The following is an 18,945-nucleotide window of genomic DNA, read 5'->3' as shown; positions in this document are numbered from 1 at the left end:
TAGGCTGGGGCTCGAGCCACGTGTTGGGAAGCCCTCGGAGCGCAGAACTAGATAGCAGAAACGTCTGTCAGCTACATGCTATGCCCACCCAGGGAAGCTGGTGCACAGTACTTATCCTGGCCTGGTTTATATGTACATCTATTTTGTTCCAAACTAAAAAGTGTTGCTAGTTGCCTATTGGGTGGTGGTGTCTCAGTAGAAAGTTGATAGCTTCCGGCTCTAGAGAGAATTTGGCAGAAGCACCATAAGCCATTTCAAGAGTGGGTGGAGGCAGCTGCTCTGCCTGGGGGGCTCAGGGCTTGGTGGCAATACTTCTCCTCCTCCGCCCGACATAGACTTGATCACCTGCAAGTTTAGAGGATGAGGAGGTTGTTAGGACGATGGTGTCAACGGCAAAGGTGACTTGAAAGTAGGTCTTTTGTACGACCATCGATTTGGGCTATTAGATCATTCACCCTTTCATCCCCAGGCTGCTTCCCTCCATTCCTCCTGCTCCCGAAACTCTCCTCCCTCCTGCCTATCGAGTCATGGCACTGGAAGGCAGGTGTGCTCTTGGCAGCGGCTGCCTTCATTGAGGACTTGGGCGTTTGTCTTCATTGTTCACATGAGTGTTCTGGAACACCGCCCCCCCACCCCCACCCCCGCTTCTCTGGAGCACGGCCTAAACTTACCTTTATCTCCTTTTTCTCCCTTTTGTCCTCGAGGGCCGGGTGGGCCAGGCCGCCCAGGTGGTCCTGCCAGACCCCTCTCACCTAGAGCAGACAGGGAGCATGACTGAGCAATGCCCAGAGGTGAAGCCTGCCGAAGGAGCCCAAGAGCCGCACAGCCTGTGAGCACCCTAGTGGCCATTTTCCTGCCACCACTTACCTTTGGGTCCTTGGGTGCCCATCTCTCCCTTCTGCCCAGGGGGTCCTGGAATGGCACCATGAGCTGCAAGGGGTAGGGGGGAAAAAACAAAACAAAATGGCATTGGTGGGAGATGGCCCAGAAGTTGGGGAGGTAAAGAGCTCAGCGGGACAGTGCTAGGAGGTGGTACTTTGGTCACGACAAGGACTACCGAGTAATAGTGATCAGGTTTCCATGATCCCAAGTGTTCCTTCAGGACTCAACGAGATCCTTTCTACACAGCCGGCCTCACTTGAGCCTCGGCATCGAATTAACTCACTGTCATCCATAGAGTCGATGCTGACTCATAGCGACCCCGCAGGATAGGATAGAACTGCCTCGGTGGGTTTCTGAGACCGTGTCTCTTGACAGGAGGAGAAAGCCCCATCATTCTCCGGCCTGGAAGGACTAACAGCTTAGGAAACTAGTTGGGGATGATGCCCTTACTTCGGAAGAAGTCCATGAGGTCCGAGGTCACGTTGGTGTAGGCAGAGAAGACCTTGCTGACTCCAGGGACTCCCTGAGGGCCAGGCCGGCCTGGTGGGCCCTGTACAGTGTAGGCCATCCCTTGCAGCAGGCCCTGACCTGTGAAGTACCAGAGCATGGGCATGGGCAGCGGGCACCAGTGTGGGCCCAAGCAGTGGGGATGGTGCTCTGTGGGACTCCACCGCTTTGCCCATGGTTGTAGTCCCAGGCTGTTCCCAAGCAGCTACACTCCATTAAGCCACAGCCAAGGCAAAGCCCTGCTGGCTCCCTTGTGCTCACTTCCCTGTGTCTGCAGGAGGCACTGACCCAGGGTTCTGAGCCTGTAGCTGGGTGCTGATCAACTTCCTGGAGGCAGGGCTTCTTACCCAGCCACCTTCCCTCTGCCCCCAGCAGACAGCCACCACTGCCACAACCACACTCGGGAGACCCAGGCCTGGGTGCAAAGATGCCCGCTTGCCCACCTCAGGTGGCCAACATAACTGTCTTCAGCCCTTGCCTCTCTGTCCCCAGCCGGGAACTCAGAGCATGAGGAGAGTCTCTGGGACTCTTTAGGGGTTCACGTGCCCCACTTACGCTGCATGCTCTCTGAGACTCGGGCAGCCAGCTCGTTGTAATCCAGAGCTCCTGCAAAGCCAGCTCCGAAGGCGTTGCCACCGCCACCATACAGGCCAACGTCAGTGCCGTAGGGACCCCCATCTTGGGCCCCTGCTCCGAAGACACCCCCCTCACTGGCCCCTCCCATGCTGGCCGAGGAGCTGTAGGAGCTGCTGCTCCGGCTGTAGGAGCCTTCCGATGACAGCAGGCGGCTGTCTCCAGGTGGCCCTTGGGGGCCGGGGGGGCCTGGGGGACCCACGATGAAACTCCGTACATCAGGACCTGCGGGAAGAAGCTGCATTAACAGGGCTCAAGTTCTTAGGGCTCAAATGAAGTACGACTGCCGGGGACATGAAGGGCAGAGTCTGTGTGCCTGGCTGGAGGTGGGGGGCTTGGGTCAAGCCGCTCTGGAAAGCACTAGCCTGGCCCTTCCAGGGACAGCAGTCTGGGCAGGTGCTTGGGGGACACCGGTGCCAGGGGCACCTACTTGTGAGATAGCTAATCAGTTCGCTCCGGAAGTTGTCACTGTTCTCGTTTGCATAGGTCACCAGGGCTCCTGAGACACCTGGGGGCCCTCGAGGACCAGGAGGCCCTGTGGGCCCTGGCGGGCCCGGGATGGACGACAAGCCGGCAGCTGAGTGAGAGAGAAAAGGTACATCAGGCCTCCTCCTGCTGGAGCCCAGGGGACGGGGCCCCTCCTGGGTGGGGTGAGCCTGGAGGCCCCAACCAAGCCCATTTTTCTGGCCCCACGGGGGAGTGACTCCTGGCCAGTCCACCCGTTCCCAATTCTGACCTCCATTCAAACCACATCCCACCACCTCCTGCTGAAGCCCTTGCCCCCAGTTCTCCAGGAAGTGCACTGACAGAGCTGTGTGCATACTGCTCCCCTGCCAAGGCTGGAGCTGTGTGCAATCTCCAGGTGCCCATTTGGTAAATGCCCCAGGAGGACCTGGTGACCTGGAGGGGACGTAAGGTCCCACTCCACTCTGGCTAAAGCCCACGACAACCCTGGAGGGCAGCCTGCGTGTCTCTGCCCTCCACCCTCCGCCTCCTAGCTCCCGGCGCCGTACTGTGCAAATACGATGAGAGGTCTTCTATACTGAGGCTGGACCATGCGTTGCCTGGGATCCCTGGAGGCCCGGGGGGACCTGGGGGTCCGACGATGCCTCCATATTCAGACCCTGAGACACGAAGATCAAGGAGTCAGGGCCGAGGTCCAGAAGCTCACACGTTCTGCCCCAAAGTACACACAGATGTCCTCACCTCGGAGCAAGGAGAGGAGCTCCTCATAGGATGTTCCTGGCAGGCCAGGAGGGCCCGGGGGGCCAGGCAGTCCAATGCTGACCCCGGAGCCTGGGGAACAAAAGCATTAGTTAGGATGGGGTCAGGCCTGGCAGGGTGGGAAGGTGGACACCAAGGTCATTGGGAGAGAAGTGGGGACCAGGAGAGGGACAAGAGAGGGGAAGAAGAGAGAAGGCAGGGTGGGTGAGTGCAGGCCACCTGCTGTGGAAGGATGTGCGGGCAGCACAGCGCAGACCAGAGCGCTCTCGGGCCCCTCGATCCAGGTCCTCTCACATGTTCTGGGGTCACACCCCCGCCAAAATCACTCTGAATACCACCCACCCTGGCAGCCTGGTAGAAGGGGGTCCCTGGAGCCACTGCAGGGGTTCTGCACCCAAGTCCTCCCCCAGGGCCCCCTGCTGGCCCGCACTCACTGGACATGTAGCTGAGCACGCGGTTGCTCAGCTCTGTGTAGTCCAGAGACAGGAGGGACCCATCTCCGCTGGGCCCAGGTGGCCCCGGTGGCCCACGAGGGCCCATCAGGTACTGCCGGAGGTACTGACGCACGTCCTCCCCTGGAGAGGAGAGGCTCGTTAGAACAGCCTGGTGGAGGGGAGGGGGCGGCATTCTTGAATTCGGGTCAGTATGCAGTCAGCAAGCTTCCTGGTTCCTGCGGAGCCACCAGCCACCTGTGTGCGTCCCCCCATCACTGTGGCTGCTGCCTGCTGGCCAGTCTGTTTGCTGAGCACCTGTTTGCCACCCCTGGCCGGCAGCCCTCAGAGGCTTGACCCTTGGCCCCGTCTGCCTGATGAGCGATGCCAGGAGAGAGCAGCGAGGCCCCACCCTCCAGCCCATTCCAGCCACTCACGCTGCAGCGCAGCCAGGATGTCTTCGGAGGACAGGGTGGCAGAGGCGGAAGAACCGATGCTGTAGCCCGAGGCTGTGGGGAGGAAACCTCGGCTTACCTGCCTGTTCCACTACAGGAGCACCCTCGGGGGTCCCGAGCAAAGGCCTGGTCAAACGGCTGTTCCCACTTGGGGGGTCGGGGTGGATGGGTGGGGATGCATGAGCAGGGGTCCCAGGAGGTTCTTAGAGAAGCTGAGAAACGGGCACAGTTCTGTTTTGCTTTTGTTAGGAAATGCAGCTTTAAAGAGACAGTAGCCCAGGTCTTTGCAGATCCTGCCGAGCCGATGGACCAGAGAACAGAGGAGGGTTGTCTGAAGGCTCACTGGGCAGGGCCTTTGCATGGCCATGGCTCTTAATCTGAAGAAACCCTTTCGTGAAGGCCCCGCATCCGGACCTGACCGTCCGGCACAGGAGGGCCAGGCCAGCAGCAGGTCCGACGTGAGGCTTGGGGGACAAGCGTGGGACCTCAGAAAGGCCTTCAGGCTCAGGTGTGGGGAGAGGCTTACTCTGTAAGTAGCTCACGACCAGACTTGCCAGCTCCGAGTAGTCAAAAGTCTCGCCCGTGATGGTGCTGACAGGCCCTGGAGGACCAGGGGGCCCTGGGGGCCCCTGCACTCCAGAGAGATAAGACCGAATACTGTCACCTGCCATCAAAAGGAAGAAGCAAAGTCAACTCTGTCCCCAGGAGAGCATGTCCTTGTCATGGAGCTGCCCTGATGAAATATGTATCCCGCCCCCATGTGGACCCATGGCAGGGCCAGGGGCAGCCTTGACTGCCCTTGTGGTAGGTGGAGATTCAGGCGGCACATGAGGGGGTTGGGCCAACAAGACCCCATAGGACTCACGACTACAGGGATGCAGGGGTGAGGTCAGGGGAGTGATGAGTGTGAAGGATGCAGGGGGGCAGCTTGTGTGCAGACGAGTGTGCGTGTGTGCGTGTGTGAGCCTCTATGGGGGATGAGAGTGAGGATTCGTACATGGGCAGGTGTGAGAAGGCAGGCTTGTGTATGGCCGTGCAGAGCCTTGCTCCAGGGTCATAAGAACTGCAGGCTTGCCACCGAGACTGTCCCCAGCTTCTCTGACACACCCTCAGACCCTGCTCTGACCTCAGGGCTGTGGGTGCCGGCACTCACTCTGCATGTACTCGGAGACGTACTGCTGAATCTCCTGGCCGGAGCTGCTGATGGAGCCGGGAGGCCCAGGAGGCCCTGGGGGGCCGGGGGGGCCCTGCATGTACCTAGTGCTGGAGGATCCCCCTGCAGGAATGAGAAAGGTTCTGAGTTGGCTTCTCAGCCCAGGGGTCAGACAAGGAGGGTTCCAGACACAGTTTACAAGTCTGAAGAGGCCGGAGGGTCTTGTCCTCACCCTGCGGGGAGTGTGATCATGACAAAGAGAGGGCCTCCCAAGAAGAGAAGCAAGAAGGGCCCACAGCAGTTACTGTCTGCCGGGGCTTAGAGAGGGGGAGCTCTCCCAGGCCAAACTGTCCCCCTCCTTTAACAACGGCCACCTCACCTGGCCTCCCACTTCTCAAATAGCCAGGAGCTGGTCTCCTTCTCTACCACCTGTCACCTGGTGCTGCCCTCTCTTCATAGGCACCGCCCCTCCCGGCCTCCTTACAGACAGCTCAGATCTTAGCGCAGGGAGAGGGTATCCTTGGAAGGACCAGCCTGGCTTGAAGAAAGGGGAGGAGCTTTGGCCACCTTAGGCTCTTACCTCCAGAGAGACCACCAGGAATGCCGGGAGCCCCTGGAACACCAGGATCACCTGGAAGCCAAAATGAGAAGCCCTGTTTGTACCACCTCTTCCAGGAAGCCTTCCCTAGGTGGGCCCAGCCCCACTAGCTTGTGGGTCAATAATCGCCCCATGGCTCTCAGTATCCTTCCTGGTGACACCAGAAGGGCCTTGTGACATCACAAGGCAGACGCTGTATCTCCAGCGCACCGTGCCCTTCTCTCTTCTGCCCCCTCCTTTCCTTGCTGCCTGCTTACCTGGCCTCCATTCAGAGAAGACACAGAGCTTGGGGCTCTTTGTGCCTCTCCTTCTGCCAGGTCAAGGTAAGGCTGGGAATTCTCAGTAGCCCTTCTGACCACAGACTACCTTTCTCTCTACTCTGCTCAGCCGAATCCTCCGGGCCCTCTGTGCTCCCTCCCAGCTGCTGCCTCATGGGAGATGGGAGAAGGAGGAAGCAAGGCCCTGGACCCCTCAGCCTCTTCCAAACTCCTCCAGTCAACAGTTGGTACGCAGGGACACACAGTCTCCTGGCCTCCCTGAGACGCTGTTCTCACCTTGGTCTCCCTTGGGGCCTGGAGGGCCAGGTGGGCCTGGGGGCCCGGAGAATAACACTTCTGTAAAGGAAAGAAATAGTTTGAGTAAGAACCAGGTATCATTTTCAAGAGAGCAGCACCTGGCAGGCCCAGTCTGGCATACTGCAGATGCTCAGCAAAGACTTACTAAATGGTTGGGTGGGTCGATGGATACAGGACGCATACATGAATGGTAGATGGTTGGGTGGTTAGTTAAAAAAAATGAATGAAACAGATAAGTACATGGAGCAATGGAAGGATGCATGGATATATGGTTAACTGGTTGCATTAGAAAATGAATGAAACAAAAATAAATGGAGAGATGGAAGGATGCATGGGTAGATGGTTGGATAGAAAAAATGAATGAGTGAAACACCAGTAAATGGGGAGAAGGAAGGATGCGTGGGTAGAGGGGTGAATAGTTGGGTGGTAAAAATGAATGAAGGAAACAAAAATACAGAGATGGACGGAAGCTTGCATGGGAAGAGGGTTGAATGGTTGAATAATTGGATGAATGGATGGCTTTCTAGATGAGTGAAAGAATGGATAATAAATAGATCAATAAAATAAATGGAAGGATGGATGTGTGGATGGATTTTTACCAGGGCAAGTTTTGGGCTAATGTTTGTTTGCTTCAAGTTGCTCCTGTATGTTCCAGTGTTGGGCTGTCAAAGTCTCTCTCACTTCATATGCACGTGCCCTGTCTGTACTATAGACCTGGACTCTCTCAGGACAGGCACACGTCACCCCAGTCAGCCCTCAGGTCAGATGGCCAGGGTGGCTAGGCAGGCATCTTTTGTTCTCACTCTATGCAGCGGGTAACAGGGAATTACACAAGCATACCCCTGGCATGATGGCCCAAGGGAGGAAGCCTAGCAGGAAGGGTAGGAAGCCCATAAGCCTGTCTCCATGACACGGACCAGGGTTGGGACTGGGAGAACAGGGGTGATTCAACTCTCAGCATTACCTGAATTGGTAAGGGAAGATCCTGGCGGGCCTGGTGGACCTGGAAATCCTTCCCCTAGAGAAGAGGAATCCCATGACTTATTAGGAAAGGTGGGCCTGGGACCCTCTGCCCAGGAGACCCAGCAGGGAAGCTCTGTCCTGAGAGCTGGCTCTGAAGTCTCATTGTCACCCACTTCCCCTCGGGGAGCTCAGCTCTCACCTGCTGGGCCGCGGGGTCCTGGGGGGCCTGGGATGGCAGGTCCTGCACAGGAGAAGGGAGAGGAGCAAGGCTCAACTCAGCAAGCTGATCCCGCCCCTGAAACACTCTCTTGGCTCCCTCACCAGATTCCCGGAGTCCCCTGCCTCGCAAAGATTCACCACCTTTCAAAGATTCCAGAAATGCTCACCTGGTGGTCCAGGTGGCCCAGGTGGTCCTGGAGGACCTCGCAAATCAAGACCACCTGTACAGAGAAGAAAGCACAAATGAACAAAAGTGATACAGCTATTCTCCATCACGCTCTTCAGTCTGCACCAGGCTCTCAATCCTGGACACCCTGGCTGTACCATCCGCAGGCTCTGGGCCACCGACACAGGATCCTTCCGCGTCCTCCCTGTCAGGGGCACCCCTCATTCAGAAGCAGGGTGGGGTTGCCGTCAGACTCTGAGATCTCACACAGATGTATGTCAAGGTAAGAACCTGGGCTTCGGTGCTAGCCGGAGTTGGAACCCCTGCTTCACCTCTCCCAGCTGGGGCCTGGGGTAAGTGTCCCACCCCTCACAGCTTCAGCTGTGTGCCTGCCATGCCGGGAGTGCCCAATCAGGGTTGGCTACTGTCACTGCTGTTCAGCTTCCAGGTGTCCAGGTGGGAGACCTGGCTTGTCTCTTCCTGGGCTTGTGAGAAGGCTTTGTGAATGGGAAGAAGGCCCAGGGGGCAGCGCTCTTTGGCCTGACCTGTGATTGAGAACAAGGGACCCTTTGCCCCTCGCCATCTCTCAGGGTGGGGGTCGGGGGGAGGCGTGTTACTGATACATCCTGCTCACTTCGAAAGCCTGGCTTGGCCCTGGTCCTCTTGGGAGTCCTGAGAACCGCTCTGACCGGGATCTCATTCCTAGGGGCTCCCCTTCCCCACGAGACAAAATCCCTGCTGTTTCTTCTCTGCTTTTATGGCTTTCAGAAGAATGGGCATCCTCACAGCTGGCTCTTTGGGATAACTCACGAGTGCAGCTGCCCTGAGCCAGCGTCCCCTGCTCCTGGAGTGCCTGGTACTCACCTGCAGAGAGGACCTCAGAGATGGAGCTGCCGCTACTCATAAAGGACTCGCCAGTGAGTCCCCGCTCCCCCCTTGGGCCTGCGGAGGGAACATGGCATCAGGGTGGACACTGCTCCCTGCCAGTCCTGTGACCTCTTCTGGAGCAGGACTGGGCCCAAGAGTCCTCACTGAGGGTGGCAGGGCCATCGAGGTGGCTATGAGCATTCCTGTCTGCAGCCACAACACCCAGCGCCCCAGCCTTTCCTGGGCCTGGCAAGTCACGGCAGTAGCAGCATGACCAGAGGGACATGTCACGAGGGGCTAGAGGCCCATGAGAATAGCCTGGCTACCACAGGGCCTCAGTCTCCATTCCAGGGACCCGTTCCTGGAATCTTTTGTGAGATTCCCTGTCTTCTCAGAGACACGAGGGGCTGAGTGGAGGTGGCTCCCTAGCAGCTGAGACATTGTGAGGGCCCTGATGAAGAGCCTCATTGTCCCCTCCCACCCTGCTCCCCAAACCCACACCTTCCCCTCATTTACAGAGCAGCAGCCTAAGTCCACCCTTAGCCAGAAGCCCTCCCCAACCATGCCTTCTTTTGTTGCGCAACTTACCTTGCTGTCCTGGAAGACCAGCTGGACCAGCAGGACCTGAACATGGGGTTAGGAATGAAAAAAGCGAAATCACACACCGCTACATCTGGGTCCACACACGGCTTCCCCACGAGGTAGGGGGCAATGGCTCACAGCAGTTGCTTATTTGAGAGCAATAAGAATAAGGGAGGCACAGTCTTGATTCATCCTGGTGAGACCACCTCTGATGGGCACCAGGGGATCTGGGCGGGCAGGGATGTCCTTGTTAACCACCTCGTTCTGGTGAGTGCATTGTCCGTCCACTCAGTGTCCAGCTCCTCAGAGGGAAGGCTGCTACATGGTCTCTCTTGGTCATGCTAAGCGGTGCACTTCATTTATATATGCAAATTTAATGATAATTTAAAAACACAAAACAGTAGGCCAGTGGTTCTCAACCTGTGGGTGGAGACCTCTTTGGGGGGTGAATGACCCTTTCACAGGGGTCACCTGATTCACAACAGTAGCAAAATGACAGTGATGAAGTAGCAACGAAAATAATGTTATGGTCGGGGGTCACCACCACATGAGGACCTATATGAAAGGGTCATGGCATGAGGAGGGTTGAGAACCACTGCAATAGGCATTTTGAAAAAACAGCACCCAGAGAGCCTCAACCAGAGAGCCTTGGGTGTTATTTCCTGCCAGCATTTTGCTGTTCTTTTTTTCAGTCTTGTAGAAATACAGTTGTCCCCCCAGGGCACGTCGCCTTGGACATCCTTTCTAAACTAAGCCAGTTAGCGCCCAGGAGCTTTCTTCCAAAGACTTCAGCTTTTCTTTGCAGGGTTGGTGTCTGACCATCTGGTAAGATTTACTTCCAGGAGATTTCTAGCATTTTGTTGCCCTCAAATCATCTCCCCAGATGATTTTCTGCAGGAAACCCAGGGGCTGGATTGGCCATGAGGAGGAGCTGGGTCGCCTAATACTAGCCCCTGCCAACAAGGCGATTCATGGTGACCCTGCAGGGCACAGGAGAACTGCTCTGCAGGGTCCCTGAGACTGTCAAGCTTTACAGGAGCAGACAACCCCATCCGTCTGCCCCCTCTTTCTTCCGCTGCACTGACAGGCTTCTCTGTGAACTTAAACCAAACCCACCACCACGGAGTTGAGGTCAACTCATATAGACAAGGCTTTCCAGAAGACAAAACAAAACTAACTGCCACTGGTTGGAGTTGTAAAATCTTTCTGAGAGCAGAAAGCCCCACCTTCCCCCTTTGGTGGTCTTTAACGGTTGACCTTGCAGTTAGCAGCCCAGTGCTTGATCTACCCCTCCACCAGGGAGTCTTTGTTTGACCTTAGGCAAGTTCTTTGCCCTCTGTAAACGCAGGGGCCAGGGAGGGATTTCCATGGGGCTTCTGTGCAGGAGGACTCTTGGTCAGTCGTTCAGGAAGCCACACTGCCCGGAATCACTGACCCAGGGTCAGAGGGTTTGGTTTTGTCAGCCTGTCTTTCCTCTCCCCTGAGCTTCGGGGTTTGAGCAACCACCCCCCTACCCCCCAATTCTAATGCCACCTCAACCCGCTGCTGATTTGGGGCAAAACAAGAAAGCGCGGACTGACCTGGAGAGCCTGGAGGTCCTGGAGGCCCCATTGTTCCAGGAGGTCCCGGGGGGCCAGGGACAGTGATGGTCGATGAGCCCTCTGGAAACAGAAAGCACAGGGGGTGACTGAGCTCCCCTCTTATTTGGAGGCTCTGGGACACAAGCCACCCCCACCCCCATGGGTGTTTCTTTGACAGGCTTTAGGGAGACATGACAGATGCCCAGCCCGGTGAGAAAGACAGGTGGAGGAAGCACCCTACCTGCCGACACGATCTTGCCTGGAGTGCCCGGTTCACCTGGGAGGGGACAGAAGGAAGGAGGGTGGGAGGAGATGATTATTCGATTACTCAGAGGATCAATAAATAATTCTCAAGGCTTCTGATTGCATTTGACACCCCCTTCTGGGCCTATTCCTCTCAGGCTCCAGGCCTTTTAATGACCTGGGAGGGGAGCGATCAGGATGCATTGAGACCCAATCCTTTGGCCGAAGCCACCGGAGGCGGGGACATCCATTTTCCTGTCCGAGTTAGCTCTTGGGTGAGGCTGGCTCTCCGAGAGGGGCTTCCACTCACAGGACAGTGTGGAGAGCTGGCCTCTCACAGAAGCCAGACAAGGGCCAGCCTGAGTTGCATTCAAATTCCTTAAAGCCATCTTCCCACCAGGAGCCCGGATGGGAATTGTCCAAACCAAAACAACCCCAAACTCACTGCCATCGAGCTGATGCTGACTCAATAGGACAGAGTAGAGGTGCCTGCTGTGGGTTTCTGAGACTGCTACTCTTTCCGGGAGCAGAAGCCCTATCTTCCTCCGCAGGAAAGCTGTTAGCAGCCCAGTGCTTAACTACTACGCCACCAGGGCGCCTGGGAACGGTGATAGAGTGGTCCGTGGACAAAGGTCAGCAGGTCCCCTGGTGGGTGCCCCAGCAGTGGGGGCAGAACCCAAAAGAGGTCCTGGAGAATGGCCAGCTTGGAAGATACCAACTAGCTACAGGTGAGCAGATGGCCCGTCTGCCCCTGTGGACAAGGAAAGGAGGCTAGAGGACTTCCAGGAAGACAACACTGCATTCACACGTTCCAAATGGGGCAGCGCTAAGCACGCCTCAGGGCTGCAGGCCCACAGACTCACTTGGGGGACTGGAGCAAGGGAGAGGATAAACCCCTTCATCTGGGGACTTCTGAGACACCTTGTTTCTCATCCCCCCAAATCGGTGGGCAATCCATCACTTCATGAAAGGATGGTTTTGATTTGGTCCCTAAAGGGATCGTCTCTCACTGCTGTACTTGAACCGGGAGTCAGGGTCCAGGGAGCAGAAGCCCTCGTGTCTGCTTCGTTGGCCCACAATCCTCATCAGGCAGGGTGCTCTCTCGTGATGGGGTGAAGCACAAGCCCTCAGGAAGGGCAGCGTGTCCGGTATCCTTGGGAGTCCCACACCTTCCTGGGCTCTCACCAAGGACACTGGCAGTCCCTAGGGGCCCTGAGTTCTGTCTGCCTGGTCCTCTCTAGATTCAGCTGTCACTACCTTGAAACGACATTTACTTGCCCTGAAAACATAAACATGTAAAACCACTTCCTGGAGCCAACCTATTGCTGGAAAAGTAACTCGTGGAAAGCAGTTATTTTATTCCCAGGGTCCCGCCAAGGGGGATGGTGACCATGCATGACAGAGCCCAGCTCCACAGAACGTCAGGGTTCGGGTCATGGTGATACAGGAACAGGAGAGGGACCAGGGCTGGGGTCTGATGGTACCACGTGCTCTATGGACAGGACGGGAACAGGACCCAAGCACCTCTGTCAGGCCACTGAGAGTGCACCCCTGAATTAGTCCCTCTACTCTGGTCCTCTGGGTGTGTCCAACACCCTCCTTTCTGCTTCCATTGAAGGAGCCTTGGAGGAAGGTGCTGTCAATAAGGTGTATGTAACTGAGAAGACAAAGGTGTTTCCCTGGGCCAGGGGTGTTAGTGGGGAACACAAGCTGCCTCTAGGGGGGCATTCTAGGGGCAAACCAGGGAATGACAAGCTTCTGTGTGGGGGTGGTGGTGGTGGTGGTGGTGCAGGCAGCATCCCCCCCTAGGTAGTTCTGCCCTAACAGCCTGGACACATTTACCCGTGAGGGCCAGGCTCTTACTTGTGGGTAGATGGGGGATGGCATGGTGGAGCTGAGAACGGAGGGCTTAGCTGCTGGGGACACACTGGACAGCCCGACCTCACAGCCTGCCACTAGAGCCACTAGATGCCACTGTTGATCCCGGCTTCCACCCCAGAGGTACCTCCCTCCCTCTGGCCAGCCCCCTCCCCTGCCCAGAAATGATGAGTGGTCAGAAAGGATATCTAATTTGGAAAATCTCTTACCTTTAACTCCTGGCCGGCCCGGGGAACCAGGAAGTCCTGATGGGTTTAAAAACAAAATGAGAAGTTAGACAAAGGAAAGCCCAGTAGACCAGGCACCCTGTAATATGCTGAGAGTCACTCAGTGTGGGTACAGGGACCCAACCCTGAGTTCACCCAGGTTTGGCCTTCTGCTTCAGCTCAGGGGACCCCTCTGGCAGCCTCTGACTCTTATTTTCCCTCTCCACTGGGCTTGAGGGAGGCAGAGCTCCCCGGCTCAGCCCTGGGGGACTGGAGTCCTGCGAGTCGCCTCGGTCTGCAAAGCTTTCTCCACAGAGCAGCGAGGTGTGTGGAGGTGCGGGAGGGGGGCTTCCCGAGTCAAAGTCTGCACACCTCTCAAGGCCTGATGACCCCTCGGTCGCCATGAGTTGCAATTGACCCAATGGCAGCTGGTTTGGGGCTCAGTATCCATCCTGGAGCCAGGTGGAGCCTACTGGACCTTTCACCAGAGAACATTTCAAGTCTGTCACTGTGCGTGCACCTTCAGGGGACCTGCTGCTTGATTCTAATTTGCATCTCAGCCTGCATTCCTGGAGGAGTTGGGGCTGGTGCACTGACCATTTCCCAGATCCAAGTGGATGTACGTTTGCTGGGCCAACCATCTCAGTTCTGACTCATGGTGACCCTACAGGACAGGGTAGAACTGTCCCTATGGGTTTCTGGGACTGTCACTCTATGGGAATTGAAAGCCTCATCTTTCTCCTGCAGAGCTACCGGTGGCTTCAAACTGCTGACCAAGAGGACAGCAGCTCAATGTATGCCACTATGCCACCCGGGCTCCCCTGGGCCAACTACGGGACAGGATTTAGCATGAGGCCGTTTCAGAGAAGCCGGATCTTCCAAACGAGTGGAGCATCCACTTCGTACTAGGCCAGTGGGATTGTGGGCCTCAGTGGGGTTGCTTCTCTCTTTTCTATCTCAGTGGCTTTTGGGATTGTCCTGTGTGGGGGGCGTCTTGCTCCCCAGGTGCTTCTCATGACTCACAGTAACAGGACCTGCGCCCGTGCTGGCTGGAGTGGCAGGTGGGAAGGGTGGGAAAGGGTGGGCAGGCCAAGGGCATGGGAGGAAGATCACTGGCTGCAGCGACTGTCCCGAAGGAGGGGGTGGGTGGGAGAACTTGGAGGTAGAAGTGGCCGTGACTCACCCTGAGGTCCCTGGGGTCCTGTGAGGCCTACGGGAAATAGAACACAGGAGTCAGAGACGGCAGATTGGAGCCTTCGTTCACTTTCACTGTAGCTGCTCTAACGATAGGCCATCTTCAATTTCTTCTTGAAACAGGTTCTAATAACCCTGCAGGGTTCATTTCAGACTCTGACAAAATCCCATTCCACCCCTGCTCCACAATCAAAGACCTCCTTGGGATAATTTTACTAAGCCTCTTGTTACTATCCTTAGTCGCCCCACCCCTTTTAGGAGACCCAGACAATTACACGTCTGCAAATCCTGCAACCCCCTCCATGTTAAACCTCAATGATACTTTCTCTTTGCACACGCAATCTTACGATCCATCCCTAATAAATTAGGTGGTATACTAGCCCTCGTGTGCTCAATCCGCATTCTAGCTATTTTTCTACTAATACATACATCAAAACAATGAAACCTAATATTCTGCCTGCTTATTAAAGTCTTTTCTGAATCCTAGTAGCTGACTTATTGGCCAAGTAGCCTCAGTTCTTTATTTCACTATTATCTTAATCCTCATACCAACTCTTAGTATCCTTGAAAACAATTGATTAAAGAGTCCAGGTAGTATAAGGATTATTATGGTCTTGTAAACCATAAATGGAGCATTTTACTCTCCCATGGACACTGACTCAGGAAAGAGACTTCTTTCTGCCCTACCGTCAACACCCAAAGCTGATATTCTAACTGAACCATTTCCTGATTTCACGATGCATTTCATTCAGACAATGCCTCGCCCCATATCGCATACTATGTATTATCCTCATTCAACTATATTCACTTTTCTTATAAGCTTGTGAATCTTAATCAAATCTTCTAGACCCAATAACTTCATCCACATCAACTATCATCAACAACTTCATCCACATCAACTATCATCAACAAGCGAATCTTCTTATCCATTTACTTAATTAAACAAGGAAAATATATCTTTTGTCCATAGCACATCACTGCTGCCATTATTCCAGTCACCAAGCTTATCACCACCCTTATCTTTCATTAATCACTAAGCTTAGAGAAACCAGCAACCCACTTGGCGATGCCCATTCTCTCTCTAGGCCCATAAAATGTGGAGATTTCCACAAATGAACTTTATCAGACATCCGTTTCTCTTCAGGACCATCTCACCTAAAATCGCCCACTCTTTCCCCTTAAATAAGACATCTCTGGATTCATGACTGGTCTCCCCTGCTCACACATAACTGTGGTGTCAAACATTTGGTATTTTTTTTTAAATTTGGGGGATGCAGTGATCCAGTCAGGCTGTCTGAGGCCTAACTCAGTCAAATAAATTGTAGCTCGACTTCACTTGAATAATCTTAACCCTCATATTAATAATGAGGACTATTTAATTCCGGCTTTATGGACATAAAGAATTTTACATCAGAATTCCCAGCGCACGTGCATACGCATACACATATGCAGCCACATGGCCAGTTGCAGGGGCAGGTGGGCACACCACCGTGAAAGAGACTAGGTGGGACCCCCGTGGACCTGAGGCATGGGACATGGAGCCATTCTAAGGCTTTGCAGGGAAATGACCCACTGCTCCCCCTGGATAATGGCTTTTGCTTATTTGTAACCACTGATCCTTTCAGCATCTGAGAAGAGCCACAAATCCAGAGGAGACACACAAAGACCCCCAGTGGTCACCCCGGCTCCTTGGGAAGAGACCCTGCCTCTGCCCTGTCTGAGTGCCCAGAAAGGGGGCAAACGGCTCACCCCCACCCCCCTGCTCCTCAGAGTTGCCCTTTCTGGACTTGTTTTGATTCTTAGTCTCGTGACCCTGCGGGTCTCACGCTTGCGCTGCCTTTGATGGGAGCTCTAGAGTCTGGGGGAGAAGGGGGGTACAGGTGAGGGCCGAGGAGGCTGTGGAGGAGCAGATATTTAGATGACTTTCGACTCTGCAGCTCTGAAGAGGGTCCTCACCCCCTTTCTAGACTCTGCTTTCCGTCCTTGATCTCTCTCATCCAACTCCCCAGATGTGGTGACTCAGGTGCCCTGCTCTCCTCAGACCCGGCAACCAACACGAGACCTAATGCCCAGCCTCTGGGTTGGGGCAGCCCCCTGATGAACTGCTGGAAGTTCATCACCTCCCAAAGCTGTGGCTTCCTCTTCCCGCTCAGTTACCTGGCTTTCCCGGATCTCCAGATGGCCCTGGTGAGCCGCGGATTCCTGGCATCCCTGTGAGGCCTTGTTCACCTGGAGAAAGGACAGCGGCAGGGAGATGCTTCCCATCTATGAAGCTGAACTGGCCACCCTGCCATTTTACTGACTGCTTTGCTGGCAGGTGGAGATGAAAAGGGGGCCAGCATTGCTCAGGGGACAGGAGCTTCACCCCGGGCGGGACACAGGCAGGACATGCAGCAATAAGACGGGTGAGACAAATAAACCAGTGACCAACCTCTTAGGCCTTGTTGTCCATCAGGGCCAGCAGGACCTGGGAAAGCGGAAGCAAAGCTCATCGGTCACTTCAGAAGCTTTCTGGGCTTCCCTCCCTGTGCTGTCGTTTCGAAGTTGGTTGTCCCCCTCTGGGAAACCCAAGGCAGCACTTCCTGATGCCATTGGCCATGGTAGGGGCCTTGTCTTTGGCCTACCCTTTGAATGGAGACTTCTCCCTGCCTCCTCTCTTCTTCATCAGTACGAATTGAATTGTCTGTCTCCTCACTGAGAAGTGCCCACGACGACTCCCCATCACTTTCCCAGTGCCTATGGGGCCACAGTGACCACACCAATGACTCCGTGCAAGCCTTTGGGACACTCACCCATTGCTCCTTTAGCCCCGGGCTCCCCTACAGCTCCAGGCAATCCTCTCTGGCCAGGCTCGCCTGCAAAGGACAAAAGGATTAGTTGGTCAGAGATGGTTATGCTCCGTGTACTTCAACAATGCTGGAAGGATCCCACTCGTTCCCACTGGGCCCCTGCGTCTGTCACCTCCCTGACAGATGAGGTTGAGTGTCACCTGGAGTCTGGGGAGGCAGCTTCTGCTTTGACTCCATACTCAGGACCACCCAACCACCTCAGTATAGCCACGGACGGCCCACAAGCCACGCCTGATCTGCAGGGCCACGTGTATGGGACTTGTTTCCTCCGAAGCAGAAAGATGCCCGTGCCCTCAGAATACTAGTACCTTTGGTCCCCTTTTAACCAAACAGCCTGTCAGGCATAAGTGGCCGAATGGGTCATAGTGATGCAGGCATTCTGCTGCTTTGGGATGAGTTGAATTTTCCCAACTGAATTCTCCCTGAAAGAATCAGGGACCATCCCAAACTTCCTTTTCTTCCCACAGCATTTCCTCTTGCACTATACATTTTGATGCTTCCTGATGGTCTGTCAGCCCTTCTCTGACCTTGCCTGTGGGTTCAAAGCCACTAGCTGCTCTGTCGGAGAAAGACAAGCCTGTCTACTCCCGGACAGACTTACAGAGTCTCAGATGCCCTGTGGAGGGCTGCTGTGAGGTGGCGCCGCCTCGATGGCGGGAAGTTTGATTTGGGTGTGTGTACATTTTGCTTTGTTATTTTTTCCCTCTAGATTGAAAGCTCCCTGAAGGTTTTTAGACAGTGATTCTAACTCACACATCTGTGTTTTACCCCCACTTCCCATGCCCGATGGATTTACAAAAAGTCATTCATAGAGCCAGTAGATTTCTACATAAGACTCACCTGTGAGGCCCCGGGGTCCTTTCTCGCCCTGGTCACCTAACAGGAACATGAAGGAAACATCAGCTGACAGTAAAGGAAAGCAATCTCACCCAGCAACAGGGAGCCCTGCGTGGGAAGCAGGTCTGGCTCTATTGGGAAACTGCGAGGCGGGCTAGCAGAGTTGGCCAAGGGCTCGGCACGAATGAAATTGAAGCACACGCGATCCCTCGCAGGGCAAGGTGCTGCCCAACTGTCGCACACGTGAGGCTGCAGGCCAGGCTGGACACCAGCCCTCACCCTCTGCCTCTTCATCGCCTGGAGGACGGATGGTCAACCTTGGGGTTGGCCCTGGTGTATTTTCTCTCTGGGACTCAGTTTTCTGGTTGGCAAAACTGGACAAGAGTGAGCTGTTCACTCCCTCTGATCTCTGCTCTCCGACCCTGCGGCAGGGCTCCTATTAGGGTCTCGGAAGCTGAGCAGACTAGCCTGACAGAGCAGTGTACCTTTGGGTCCTGATGGTCCCATGGGTCCTTTGTCACCTGAAAAGCAAATAGCCCCTCTCAGTGTAAAGCTTCTTGGAGAGGGACAACCCAGGAAGTGAGGGGCCTGTCTCTGAAGACAGGCTCCCACTCCAGCCGAGCCTCCTCTCCCGCATTCTCATCCGGATCTGCACAGCCTGCAGGTCATGCCTGAAGGACCCTCCCTGTTCTCCCAGCCTGCCTTCTTCAGTAAGAGCCATTCCCTTCTCTGAGAGTCCTGTCTGACAGCTTACCTTTGATCCCAGGGAGTCCCACTTCACCTCGGAGCCCCTGCAGGCCTATAGGACCTGCCAACCAGAGAAGACAAGGCAGTTGGGTAAGTGCGCGCGCGCGCGCGCGCGCATACACACACACACACACACACACACACACACACACACAC

At 55.3% G+C, this 18,945-nt stretch overlaps 1 protein-coding gene across 1 annotated transcript in view; it reads right to left on the bottom strand.

The window, feature by feature from the left end:
• Window positions 1-260: 260 nt before the first annotated feature.
• Window positions 261-18,945, bottom strand: part of COL17A1 (collagen type XVII alpha 1 chain) — a 54,433-nt gene continuing 35,748 nt past the window's right edge. The window contains exons 26-53 of the mRNA XM_013004170.3: window positions 18,797-18,850; window positions 18,528-18,563; window positions 18,046-18,081; window positions 17,149-17,211; window positions 16,788-16,823; window positions 16,514-16,585; window positions 14,346-14,372; window positions 13,166-13,201; window positions 11,077-11,112; window positions 10,836-10,916; window positions 9,262-9,297; window positions 7,808-7,861; window positions 7,621-7,662; window positions 7,423-7,476; window positions 6,438-6,497; window positions 5,866-5,916; window positions 5,286-5,408; window positions 4,659-4,796; window positions 4,115-4,186; window positions 3,681-3,821; window positions 3,229-3,318; window positions 3,036-3,146; window positions 2,453-2,599; window positions 1,945-2,247; window positions 1,333-1,470; window positions 868-930; window positions 672-752; window positions 261-345 (exon numbers count right to left, since the gene is read on the bottom strand). Of these exons, the coding sequence (XP_012859624.1) occupies window positions 293-345; window positions 672-752; window positions 868-930; window positions 1,333-1,470; window positions 1,945-2,247; window positions 2,453-2,599; window positions 3,036-3,146; window positions 3,229-3,318; window positions 3,681-3,821; window positions 4,115-4,186; window positions 4,659-4,796; window positions 5,286-5,408; window positions 5,866-5,916; window positions 6,438-6,497; window positions 7,423-7,476; window positions 7,621-7,662; window positions 7,808-7,861; window positions 9,262-9,297; window positions 10,836-10,916; window positions 11,077-11,112; window positions 13,166-13,201; window positions 14,346-14,372; window positions 16,514-16,585; window positions 16,788-16,823; window positions 17,149-17,211; window positions 18,046-18,081; window positions 18,528-18,563; window positions 18,797-18,850 (2,234 nt within the window). The 3' untranslated portion in view covers window positions 261-292. The remainder of the gene's footprint in view (window positions 346-671; window positions 753-867; window positions 931-1,332; window positions 1,471-1,944; window positions 2,248-2,452; window positions 2,600-3,035; window positions 3,147-3,228; window positions 3,319-3,680; window positions 3,822-4,114; window positions 4,187-4,658; window positions 4,797-5,285; window positions 5,409-5,865; window positions 5,917-6,437; window positions 6,498-7,422; window positions 7,477-7,620; window positions 7,663-7,807; window positions 7,862-9,261; window positions 9,298-10,835; window positions 10,917-11,076; window positions 11,113-13,165; window positions 13,202-14,345; window positions 14,373-16,513; window positions 16,586-16,787; window positions 16,824-17,148; window positions 17,212-18,045; window positions 18,082-18,527; window positions 18,564-18,796; window positions 18,851-18,945) is intronic.

This window comes from Echinops telfairi, unplaced genomic scaffold, assembly GCF_000313985.2.
Source record: "Echinops telfairi isolate 266 unplaced genomic scaffold, ASM31398v2 ScPeMD7_70;HRSCAF=299, whole genome shotgun sequence".
Classification (NCBI taxonomy): Eukaryota; Metazoa; Chordata; class Mammalia; order Afrosoricida; family Tenrecidae; genus Echinops; species Echinops telfairi.
This window is presented reverse-complemented; position numbering and strand designations above follow the sequence as displayed.